This window comes from Amyelois transitella, chromosome 13 (genome assembly GCF_032362555.1).
Source record: "Amyelois transitella isolate CPQ chromosome 13, ilAmyTran1.1, whole genome shotgun sequence".
Lineage (NCBI taxonomy): Eukaryota > Metazoa > Arthropoda > Insecta > Lepidoptera > Pyralidae > Amyelois > Amyelois transitella.
Window position 1 is genome coordinate 10,169,661 of NC_083516.1, and position 12,598 is coordinate 10,182,258.

Genomic DNA, 12,598 nt, shown 5'->3' on the forward strand with positions numbered 1-12,598 from the left:
ATAGGCTAGCAACCTGTCACTATTTGAATCTCAATTCTATAATTTTTTTCTGTTTGGCTCTGTCTACCTCGCAAGGATATGTTCCTTGCGGGGTTCATGTTTGTTTTATATTAGGATTCAGGTTATGAATCATAATATCTTTAGGACGTCCACAGCTGAACATATGCCTCTCCCAATGACTTCCACCTTGCTCTAGAGGCGGCCTGTATCCAACCTTTTCTAGTTATGAAATACAGTCACTAATGTAATATTCACTTGATGTTCAAAGATATGAAAAATGTGAATTTGTAACGAACTTCTTCACTTCTAAACAGGTCGGCTACAACATCACTGGATGGCTTGAGAAGAACAAGGACCCCCTTAACGACACTGTCGTAGACCAGTTCAAGAAGGGTCAGAACAAACTGTTGATTGAGATCTTTGCTGACCATCCTGGTCAGTCTGGTGACGCCGGTGGCGCCAAGGGTATGTATCACAACTTACAATATAATATGATGTTTACAAAGAAATATATTACTTTAATTATAAAAGCCCCTCTAGCAAATTCAAATATGAAAACAGTAGTCAAAGCGTCCAGGTGTGAGCTGTAGATACCTCTGTAAACATACAAACAATACCAAAGGAGACAGATGGTATGTGACATAATCACACTTTTTACAATCATCCAAATTTCATCATGGAACCCAAACCGAGTTCACAACAATACTTCTGTGATCTTGGTTCATTTGTGTTAACATTTTATTTGTAAAAACTGATTTTACTTCTTCAGTTTTTATCCTCCATAACTCACTACAGTGCGTTTCGACGATACTTTTGTCAACGCTGTTTTTTTTTAACTTGAAAACATATTTGTGTTAATAACATTTGTAAAGCTGATGACCATACCAGATCAGCAAATTATTTCACACCTTCTGACACTCTCGTCTTATAAAATAGGCGCTGGTGGCAAGCGCGCCAAGGGTTCTGCCTTCCAGACCGTATCATCACTCTACAGGGTAAACAGGATATCAAGCAATACGCTTCTGTGTACTCCAATTGGCTTATTGTCTTCGTCTGTCAACACGCTTAAGGCTGGCTCCTTTAGAAGTACCTCGATAACTTTAGCCATCATCTTTAACAGTTATTCTAATACTATCAGTTTGTTTATTATCAATGAGGAGCCACCTTTTCATGCTTTCACATTAATCATGTTCGTCCATGTCAGCGTATGTTTTACAGCAGCTCATGTCGGCGCTATTTGATGTAAAGTATGAAATGTATGGCAATCTGCAGTCTCAATGCTATGTGATCGTCCTCAAACTAATCATTGCTTGTTAATGTATATTCGTAGGCGGTCGCGGTAAGAAGGGTGGTGGTTTCGCTACTGTCTCCTCCGCTTACAAGGTTTATACTTATTTGTATTTTAGATGTTGGTTTTCTGTCACCCGATTGATGTAGAGACCTACCTGGATGTAGATCTACATTTTTTTTATGAAAGCTATAATACCTGTTTTGTAGATGTTAATTATTTTTTGTAGAACTCGCTTATCGGGCGTTACGTAGATACTTCTAACACGTAACGCACCATCATTCCATCGTATTTTATGCACCATTTTATTCATAGGCACAGCCGCAAAGTAGTTAAAAGTTTATTTAATTTTCTTTTGTAAAAAGCAAAAAAAAATATTGGTTCACTTGCAGTCGATTTAAAAAGGTACATTATTTGATATAATTGTATTTATTGTCCTCAATTTGATATAATTTGTGCCACTATATCTTCTCATGCTATATTTGTACGACATGAGACAGCACAATTAAATGTATTGTTTAACAGATTAATCTCTGTTAAACAACAATTATCTCCTTCTGCAGATATTGAATTTTTTTAACAAACTCTAAACTATTATGCCAAAATTCTCATCGCAAAATTTCGACATTGGGATGTCCTAATTCAATAGATGCAAAATTAAAGGTTCGCTACTTTTGCCGCTGGTAATACAATGCTTATGTTTGTTCGTGTGATTAGATATCTAACGTGTTTTTTTGGTTTACTTAATTAAAAAAAAATTGCAACTTTAATTGGTATTTTATCATCTTCAATTATTTCATTTGTATTAACTTCATAAGTGTGACTATTATCCAGATTATTTCTAAGTTGAGACATAGAAATAACCTGCTGACTAAATAAATCAACTTTTGTGAAATTCCTTATTGTTTTGGATGTAACGCTTTGTATTAGTAAAATTCTCGAGGAAATGATTCTTGATTTTAATGTTTCATCTATATCCACAGGAACAACTTAACAACTTGATGACAACATTGAGGTCTACTCAGCCTCACTTCGTACGTTGTATCATCCCCAATGAGTTGAAACAGGCTGGTAAGTTATAAATAATGTAATGAACATATTCTATTCCATCTATTTTTTACTCTTCTAAAGAATTGACAATTCTTAAAAAAATTATATATCTATATATTTCCATTTTTTTTTAATGATATGATCATTCTCCTGGTGCAAGTCCCAGTTGCGTTATCACCTCTCTGAGGATAATACTTAGTCATTAGCTCTATAAACTGTGTTATATTTTAGACTTCTGGGCCCAATGTTTTATATCTAGTTATACCAAGATGTGCTTTCTCTCAGGTCTCATCGACTCTCACCTTGTGATGCACCAGCTGACCTGTAACGGTGTGCTTGAGGGTATCCGTATTTGCCGTAAAGGTTTCCCCAACAGAATGGTCTACCCTGACTTCAAGCTCCGGTAAGATTCAAAAAGATTTACATTAAAATCATTCAAAGTTTATTTTTTTAGAACGAATCAAAAATAATTTGTTAACATAAATTTGACAAATTATTTATACGAGCTGAAGGTTATTGAAATAGAAAATTTTTATCGCTTTTATATTTCATAATCGTGATTAAATATGTTTTGAAACTACTTTATTTTTGTTGCTAAGTCTAAACAAAATTCTTTACTTCTGGATTCTGGAGCGGTTTAATTTTAGGTCAGCTGCAGCTGACTCCTTTTGACGTCATGTAGCCTTCTAGTCATCCATTACTATGAGTAACACTTTCTAAAATAATTTTGATGAGGCTGCTTCCATTCCTACTCAGCACTGTGAGTGATGCAGTTTTATTTTTAAGATCGTCTTTATTTAAATTTATAATATGAGATCGACTTCACCACGGAATATAAATCTGGAATGATTAATCAGCGGTTCTTATTTATTTCAATAAACAGTTACATGATTCTTGCTCCCGCCATCATGACATCCGAAAAAGATCCCAAAGAGGCGGCTAGAAAGTGTTTGGAGTCAGTTGAACTCGACCCTGAAAGTTATCGCATTGGTCACACTAAGGCAAGGAAAAAGAAATGGATATCCCCACCAATGGTTTCCGCATGAGTTAGAATACCAACTATTCCCGAATCTCTAAAGAATAGAGTTGTTTTCATCCATGAAAAGCACTTGTCAATAATTGATATGCTCCCATGCATCTGGTGGACCTATAGCTCCCATGGATAGTTATGAAATGCGTGTTCAAGCCCTTTAAAAATTTCTACCCCATGGAAAACTTGGCAGGATCAGTTGTCATGTGTTAGAAATTTTTCATACCCTTCCATAAAATAATTTTATTTGACCATACCCTCACTGTGTGCCCATATATTTTGATAATGTAGCTACAAGATCCTGGCCCCTCAAGCTGTGGACAAGGAAACTGACCCTAAGAAAATCGCTCAAGTCATCCTGGACGCGACGGGTTTGGATGTCGAGTCTTACCGTCTGGGTCACACCAAGGCATGTCTCGAATCCGATTCTGTAGTTAGCGGTTTGATCGCGACCTGGCAAGCGGGTGGCGACGCTTCATATGCTTTGTCAAATTATTATATCACCTTTAAAGACTGGTGGAATAACTTGATCAGCAAACCTTTCAGCAGCTTACCCTTAAGGGCCCAAGATACTATGGCTCTCGTTTGTTTTTCTTCCACTGTCCTACATACAAAACACATTACTATCGTTATCATATTTCGTGTGCTTCCAAACGCAGATACAAAATTCTGTGCCCGAACCTGCTCAAAGAACCGATAACGCCACAGAAAGCTACCGAGAAAATTCTCGAACACACCGGTTTGGATTCAGAGTCTTTCAGACTCGGAAAGACCAAGGTAGCGACAGCATGCATACACACAACACATACCTACTAATTCCTTTTATAGCATGCTCGTAATGTTTCCGCTTTAAAACTTTCTGCAAACTTCTTTTTAATCTTTTCTTAAATGAATGTCATTATCACTAACATTGTTTATTTTTGTATTGTTATCTATTACACTGAAAACATGTGTGTTAATTCAATATTTATATCAGAGATTTTATATGTGTACCGTTTATATTAAATAACATATATATATCGAGTCCATTTCGATAGCACTAAATCTAACTTCTAGTTTTTGTGTCTAGTATCAAAATAGAATTATTAGAAAAAGTAAAAAATGAATTCGAAATTTCTTCCTACGATAGCGTGCTGACACTTTATATGTGCGAATAGGTGTTCTTCCGTGCCGGTGTCCTGGGTCAGATGGAAGAGATGCGTGACGACAGGTTGTCCAAGATCGTCTCCTGGCTCCAGGCCTACATCCGTGGTTACTTGTCCCGCAAGGAGTACAAGAAGCTGCAGGAACAGAGGTAGGAAATGTCAAAGCATTAATCAATCTAAACTTGGGATTGGTTATGAGTCCGTGTTAAGTATATTACGTGATTTTAATGATACACAAAATTATTATTGATCGAATTATTCTACAATACAAACATCATTTATCCAGGCTGGCTCTCCAAGTTGTCCAACGCAACTTGCGCAAATACCTGCAGCTCCGCACCTGGCCCTGGTGGAAACTCTGGCAGAAGGTCAAGCCCCTCCTCAACGTCACCCGTATCGAGGACCAGATCGAGGTGAGCGTCTTTCATCGGCACTTACCTGATTAAAATGATTAAGTACTCTGACCCAATAAACAGAGGCATGATTCAAGTATACGCAAATAGAACCGACCGCGCCCACCTGGCGGTTACGTGACACCGCACCTGCCGCGTCCATTTCTGGATTCCTGCCCCCCTCCAGCCGCACCGCTTTTTCCTTACACAATATTAACGCGGGGGCGCTAACATCCCGCGCGCTGGAAAACTCCAGGCGCCTCAGTAGCGGAGCGGTCGGCGGCGCGCGAACCCTTCCTGCTCTCACGAACGAACCGATCATTCCTGATTTAATTTGATTGATGGTGTTAAAGAAATAAACGATGGCGGCAACAGTTCATGTGTCGGAATGGGGTGGGGTCATGACTAATAGTGCGGACGTATTGCAGGAATTGGAAAAGAAGGCAGCAAAGGCGCAGGAGGCCTTCGAGAAGGAGGAGAAACTCCGAAAGGAGCTGGAGGCTCTCAACGCCAAGCTGCTTGAGGAGAAGACCCAGCTGCTGTCCAACTTGGAGGGAGAGAAGGGCTCTCTTTCCGAGTTTCAGGACCGCGCCGCTAAGCTCCAGGCGCAGAAATCTGACCTCGAGTCGCAACTTAGGGTATGTACTAATTACAATTATTATTCTGTTTAGAGCTTTGGTGAAATTTCGAATTTACTGATTAATTTTGTAGTAAAAAAAAAGAATGTGTTGAGTGATTTTATAAAATTGCATAAAAATTAAAGTGTAAAAGGAAAATTTCTAGAAAGCATACTATGATTTTGTTTATTAGATAAATGGTTTCCATTTTTCGACATTTGAAAATTTTAAGAAGTTTGTTATATTGATGCATTTTATTTATTCTGAATTTACTTTCAGTTAGTCTAATTTATGATCAACAATTCAAATTTGCTTACATATTTATGATGATAATAATATATCCCTTGCGGGGTAGACAGAGTCTTGAAAAGACTGAATGGCCACGTTCAGCTATTTGGCTTAATGATAGAATTGAGAAAAAAAAATGTAGAAAGATATTAACGAAGACAGAGTAAATTGTCATGTTCATGAGTGATACCTATATAATTTTCTTTTTCTATGTATTTGATATGACATACATAAAATCACGCCTCTTTCCCGGAGGAGTAGGCAGAAACAACATGTTTCTTATATATTCTGAAGTCTCCATTTTGAACAGCATAATTTGGTCCGCTAATTGATCGCCTGTTATTTGTCAAGTAGCTAATGGGAGCCCATTAATTTAATCGAATGTAGTGAAATTTGTTTTGAGGTTAAAAATAACAAATTACCTAGTTTCACTTAAATAAATAGTAGATACAGTGTTGCAAATTATTTCACCGCGGGGTTCGGTCGATGTGTTTCTTTAAATAAACACAGGTTTGTTTATGTATTTGGAATAGTTTGAGGAGTTAAAAATACACCGTCTGCAGCCTGCGCGGCTTTATTGCGGGCCATTAATTGCCAATATTACGTGCGGATTGACAAGATGCATACTTTTACGAAAACAATTTAGAATTTATACAGCTGAATGTGGCCTTTCAGTCTTTTCAAGATTGTTAGCTATGTCTACCTAGCACGAGATATAGACTTAATGATATGTATGTAATTTAGAATTTAGACCAGATATACTCATTATAATTGTTTTCGTAGGACACCCAAGACCGCCTGACCCAGGAGGAGGACGCCCGCAACCAGCTCTTCCAAGCCAAGAAGAAGTTGGAGCAGGAAGTCTCCGGCCTGAAGAAGGACATCGAGGACCTCGAACTGAGCGTCCAGAAGTCCGAACAGGACAAGGCCACCAAGGACCACCAGATCCGCAACTTGAACGATGAGATCGCCCACCAAGATGAACTCATCAACAAACTCAACAAGGAGAAGAAAATGCAGGGTGAATCCAACCAGAAGACCTCTGAAGAGCTCCAGGCCGCCGAGGACAAGGTCAACCACCTCAACAAGGTTAAGCAGAAGTTGGAGCAGACCCTCGACGAGTTGGAAGACTCGCTCGAGCGCGAGAAGAAACTCCGCGGTGATGTTGAGAAGCAGAGGAGGAAGGTTGAAGGCGACCTCAAGCTCACCCAAGAGGCCGTCGCCGACCTCGAGCGCAACAAGAAGGAGCTCGAGCAGACCATCCAGCGCAAGGACAAGGAGATCTCGTCCCTCACCGCCAAGCTGGAGGACGAGCAGTCCCTTGTCAGCAAGCTGCAGAAGCAGATCAAGGAACTGCAAGCCCGCATCGAAGAGCTCGAGGAAGAGGTCGAGTCCGAACGCCAGGCTCGCGCTAAGGCCGAGAAGCAGCGTGCTGACCTCGCCCGCGAGCTCGAAGAGCTGGGTGAGCGCCTGGAGGAAGCCGGTGGCGCCACCTCAGCTCAGATCGAGCTCAACAAGAAGCGTGAGGCCGAGCTCAGCAAGCTCCGTCGTGACCTGGAGGAAGCCAACATCCAGCACGAGTCCACCCTCGCCAACCTTCGCAAGAAGCACAACGATGCTGTTGCCGAGATGGGCGAGCAGCTCGACCAGCTCAACAAGCTCAAGGCTAAGTGAGTATATTTTTTTATTTTGGGTATTATAATTAAATCTATGAAAAATTTCAATATTCTGAATCGTCATTCGGGTCATCGTCAAGTGATCAGAGGCATATTCAACGCCTAACTGTGCCGGCATAAATTCCCTAACTTATATGTTCTTACAGTCTGTTTTTAAGAATTCAAGAATTACAGACTCGTGATTTTCAAATGCCATGATTATTGATGACGAATAATGTAATATTTTTTGCGGTGTCAATCCAAGGACTACATTCTGACATTGTGTGTTTGTGACCTTTACTTTCATAGATACATACAATCACGTCTGTATCCCTTGCAGGGTATACAGAGCCAATAGTCTTAAAATACTAAAAGGGTACATTTAGGCGTGTGGCTTAATAATGAAATTAAGATTCAAATAGTGACAGGTTGATAGCCCAGCGCCTTTAAGTAGAATCTCAAGTTTTTAAGCCTAACCCTTAGTAGCCTTTTACCACATTCGTAGGAAAAATATGGAGTGGTCCTTTCATTTTTTTCTTTTATTATCGGGAACCACACGGTATCTTTACTCTGTTCGGACAAAAAATGCGTAGACGACTATTAGGCATTTGTGAGTGGCCTTCAAAAGCAAAAACTTATCATTATTGTGAAGAAGTTGAATTCAATTTGAGCCAAATATTTATCACTGATGCAAATCCAGGGCTGAGCATGACCGTGCGTCTTGCTACAACGAACTTAACAACACCCGCGCAGCCGTTGACCAAGTCGCGAGGGAAAAGGTAACATGTCCTCTTTAGAGGCAGGTCTACCGCCTGGGGTGACCACCTTGCATGGACCCTTGAAACCTGGACCAAACAACACTGTACTGTACACCCCGACCCATTTGACCCAAAAATTTAATCTCGAAGGTTTACTAAATTTGTTTTTGTGGTCTATCCCATTCAGGGCTGAGAAAGAGCGCTCTCAATACTTTAGCGAAGTCAATGACCTCCGCGCTGGGGTCGACCACTTGTCCAACGAAAAGGTACAAATGGAAAAAATGTGTTGCCATCAGCCATTGCAGGATATCGCTTCGCTTCCGCAGATTAGAATAAAAGAGAAACACACAACATCAACACTGATCACTAAATTCTTTCTAATAAATAACAATTTCATTTTACAATTGGAGATTAGCATAGAAGCTAAACGCTGTGTGTAAACTTATGTCGTGTTCCATTAACATTTTAATTCTACGATTGCATGTTATAGATAGATAACTCTTAACAATACTTTAAACAAATGGACAACTTGTTCATATTGATTGTCGTGTGATTTTGAATCTAATTGATCATTAACACTCTGATTCAAAACATTATCTTGTTAACATTTTATTTTTCATTTCACTAAAATATCGTCTAGATACATACTACACAAGCATCAGAAATCGAAAAAAAATTATTTACATTTCTATAAATAAATCTAGATCATCAAGCAGAACAGCAATCCACTGTAATCCAAACTGTTTCTACTACTACTTCAAATAATTTCTATCATATATTCCAAGCTCTCTTATTCATCCCATATTGATATTTAGGCTGCCCAAGAGAAGATCGTCAAGCAGCTGCAGCACCAACTCAACGAGGTCCAGAGCAAGGCTGACGAAGCCAACCGCACCCTCAATGACCTGGATGCCGCCAAGAAGAAGCTGTCCATTGAGAACTCCGACCTTCTCCGCCAACTGGAGGAGGCAGAGTCTCAGGTGTCTCAGCTGTCCAAGATCAAGGTGTCGCTCACCACACAGCTGGAGGACACCAAGAGGCTCGCCGACGAGGAGGCCAGGGTGAGTTGGTCACACAATGATAATTTAGAACCTCTAAAATTATTGCTTTGTAGATGGGGCACAGAATTAACCGATATTAAATTTAGTTTCAGTGCAATGAGTACATGATTTCCTTTCTGTTTACAGGAACGCGCCACCCTTCTTGGCAAGTTCCGCAATCTGGAGCACGACCTGGACAACATCCGCGAACAGGTCGAAGAGGAAGCCGAAGGCAAGGCTGATCTCCAACGCCAGCTGTCCAAGGCCAACGCCGAAGCTCAACTGTGGCGCTCCAAGTACGAGTCCGAGGGTGTTGCCCGCTCCGAGGAACTCGAGGAGGCCAAGCGCAAGCTCCAGGCCCGCCTCGCCGAGGCCGAGGAGACCATCGAGTCCCTCAACCAGAAGGTTGTCGCCCTCGAGAAGACCAAGCAGCGTCTCGCCACCGAAGTCGAAGACCTGCAACTCGAGGTTGACCGCGCCACTGCCATCGCCAACGCTGCTGAGAAGAAGCAGAAGGCGTTCGACAAGATCATTGGCGAATGGAAGCTCAAGGTTGACGACCTCGCCGCCGAGCTCGACGCTAGCCAGAAGGAATGCCGCAACTACTCCACCGAATTGTTCCGCCTCAAGGGCGCCTACGAAGAAGGTCAGGAACAGCTCGAGGCTGTCCGCCGCGAAAACAAGAACCTCGCCGACGAAGTCAAGGACTTGCTCGACCAAATCGGCGAAGGTGGCCGCAACATCCACGAAATCGAAAAGGCCAGGAAGCGCCTCGAAGCCGAGAAGGACGAGCTCCAGGCTGCCCTCGAGGAAGCCGAAGCCGCCCTCGAACAAGAGGAAAACAAGGTCCTGCGCGCTCAGCTCGAGCTGTCTCAGGTCAGACAGGAAATCGACAGGCGCATCCAGGAGAAGGAGGAGGAATTCGAGAACACACGCAAGAACCACCAGCGCGCTCTCGACTCCATGCAAGCTTCCCTCGAAGCCGAGGCTAAGGGCAAGGCTGAGGCCCTGCGCATGAAGAAGAAGCTCGAAGCCGACATCAATGAGTTGGAAATTGCTCTCGACCACGCTAACAAGGCTAATGCTGAGGCCCAGAAGAACATCAAGCGCTACCAGGCTCAGATCAAGGACCTCCAGACCGCCCTGGAAGAGGAACAACGCGCCCGCGACGATGCCCGCGAACAGCTTGGAATCTCCGAGCGTCGTGCCAATGCCCTCCAGAACGAGCTCGAGGAGTCTCGTACTCTTCTGGAACAGGCCGACCGTGCCCGCCGTCAAGCCGAACAGGAACTTGGCGATGCTCACGAACAGCTCAACGAACTTTCCGCCCAGAACGCTTCCCTGTCTGCTGCCAAGAGGAAACTCGAATCCGAACTGCAGACCCTGCACTCCGACCTGGACGAGCTCCTCAACGAGGCTAAGAACTCTGAGGAGAAGGCGAAGAAGGCCATGGTTGACGCCGCTCGTCTCGCCGATGAGCTTCGCGCCGAACAGGAACACGCCCAGACACAAGAGAAACTACGCAAGGCCCTTGAACAACAGATCAAGGAACTGCAGGTCAGGTTAGACGAGGCTGAGGCCAACGCTCTTAAGGGAGGAAAGAAGGCTATCCAGAAACTCGAACAGAGAGTCAGAGAACTCGAGAACGAGCTTGACGGTGAACAGAGGAGGCACGCCGACGCACAGAAGAACCTGCGCAAGGCCGAGAGACGCATCAAGGAGCTCACCTTCCAGGCCGAGGAGGACCGCAAGAACCACGAGCGCATGCAGGACCTGGTCGACAAACTGCAACAGAAGATCAAGACCTACAAGAGGCAGATCGAAGAGGCAGAAGAAATCGCCGCCCTCAACTTGGCTAAGTTCCGCAAGGCACAGCAGGAGTTGGAGGAGGCAGAAGAGAGGGCAGACCTGGCCGAGCAGGCCATCAGCAAATTCCGTGGCAAGGGACGCGCAGGATCCGCGGCGAGAGGAGTCAGTCCGGCGGTGAGTTTCAACCCTTGTTCAAAACTATAAATGATGATACATTCTAGGCTCTGCCAGATGTCTATGCCCACCTAGCAAAGGAAACAGCATGAATAATAGTATGCTTATAATTTTTTTCTTCGTCAAACTAAACTGTACATTTCTTTCGTTCAGGCGTCCGTTAAAGGGCGTCCCTAAGTCAGCACTGGAGTATATGTAAGTCAGCAACGCCTGGTTGCTTCCCCTAGAGCACCTGGGACTGTGCTGATCCTATTTATGTAGATCGATTTAGTTCCTTATAAATATACCCATATGACCCTAAATATAATGCATTGACTTCAAGGCATGGCTGTTGCATGACAAGAAATAAATGAGAGAACTTTTTGTCCCAGTCTAGCAAATGCCTTAGATATTAAAAAAGGTTTATAGAGACAGTATTTACTCCAAACCTATAGTGTTGCCAAATAGTGATTTACTTGTCCCAGTTTTTAAAACCAGAATGTTGCAACTTCGGCCGACGTTTCTCTTGTAAATATAAATAATATACATAATATTTGAAGGTGAAACTAACCTTAGTTTTTTTATCATTTCACAAAATCCTAATAATAAATTATAATTGTCACCATTATGCCACTACCGAAAACCCTGAAAATTATTTTAAACCAGAATTGGCAACACTGAAAAAGTACAATTTCGTGACCTGCCAGTCTTAACAGAAACGTTGACAAGGCATTCCTCTTGTTTTTCATCTCCCTCTGAGATAACCCAAAAAGAGAGATATTAGATGAGGCATGTCTTATCAAGGTTTGTGAATAACCCCTTAGAACAGTGTTTTCGTGATTGTAATAATTACTATCTGCCCCCAGCCCCAGCGCTCGCGCCCCACGCTCGCAGACGCCCTCGGCACCTTCCCACCTCGGTTCGACTTGGCGCCCGAAGATTTCTAAACGTTCCACAAACAAAAACGGACTGTACAGATTTTTCGTTGAAATGTAACTTAATTTTTTTTATAAGCAGTTGAATGTTACGAAAGCGTGAAACGAGAAACTGTAACTTTTTTTTAAAACCACAAAAAAATATACACTCTAGTGATCTAATCTTTTTACGAAAAGCTATTTTGTAACTTGTTGATATTTATTTATATTTATTATTTATTACCGTGGTTTAAACCATGCGAGGCGTAGAGGCATGCGCAAGCGCCGACGCCGCTAGTTCGTCAGAGACACGCCCCCCACCCCCGCACCGGTGACGGCGCCCGCGCATTCCTCTATCACCTCTTTTGCCATCTAATAAAGCGATATCGTTGTCATAAAATACTATACTTGTGTTTTTTTTAAACCAAATTTTACCCTCTCCCACTCAAATTCCATGAA

General features: G+C 42.4%; 1 protein-coding gene across 21 annotated transcripts in view; it reads left to right on the top strand.

Annotated features, from left to right (window-relative positions):
• Nucleotides 1-12,544, top strand: part of LOC106138025 (myosin heavy chain, muscle) — a 28,012-nt gene extending 15,468 nt beyond the window's left edge. For 8 of the 21 annotated variants that reach the window (XM_013338996.1, XM_060947348.1, XM_060947346.1 and 5 more), the window contains exons 12-24: nt 315-465; nt 1,331-1,383; nt 2,272-2,359; nt 2,624-2,741; nt 3,660-3,777; nt 4,526-4,662; nt 4,800-4,926; nt 5,334-5,543; nt 6,594-7,480; nt 8,411-8,489; nt 9,039-9,284; nt 9,411-11,246; nt 12,092-12,544. In XM_013338996.1, the coding sequence (XP_013194450.1) occupies nt 315-465; nt 1,331-1,383; nt 2,272-2,359; nt 2,624-2,741; nt 3,660-3,777; nt 4,526-4,662; nt 4,800-4,926; nt 5,334-5,543; nt 6,594-7,480; nt 8,411-8,489; nt 9,039-9,284; nt 9,411-11,246; nt 12,092-12,172 (4,131 nt within the window). In that variant the 3' untranslated portion in view covers nt 12,173-12,544. Of the gene's footprint in view, nt 1-314; nt 466-936; nt 996-1,330; nt 1,384-2,271; nt 2,360-2,623; nt 2,742-3,221; nt 3,340-3,659; nt 3,778-4,027; nt 4,146-4,525; nt 4,663-4,799; nt 4,927-5,333; nt 5,544-6,593; nt 7,481-8,410; nt 8,490-9,038; nt 9,285-9,410; nt 11,247-12,091 lie in introns of all 21 variants that reach the window. The other 13 variants (XM_013338997.1, XM_013338998.1, XM_060947350.1 and 10 more) reach the window with 4 other exon arrangements.
• Nucleotides 12,545-12,598: the final 54 nt, after the last annotated feature.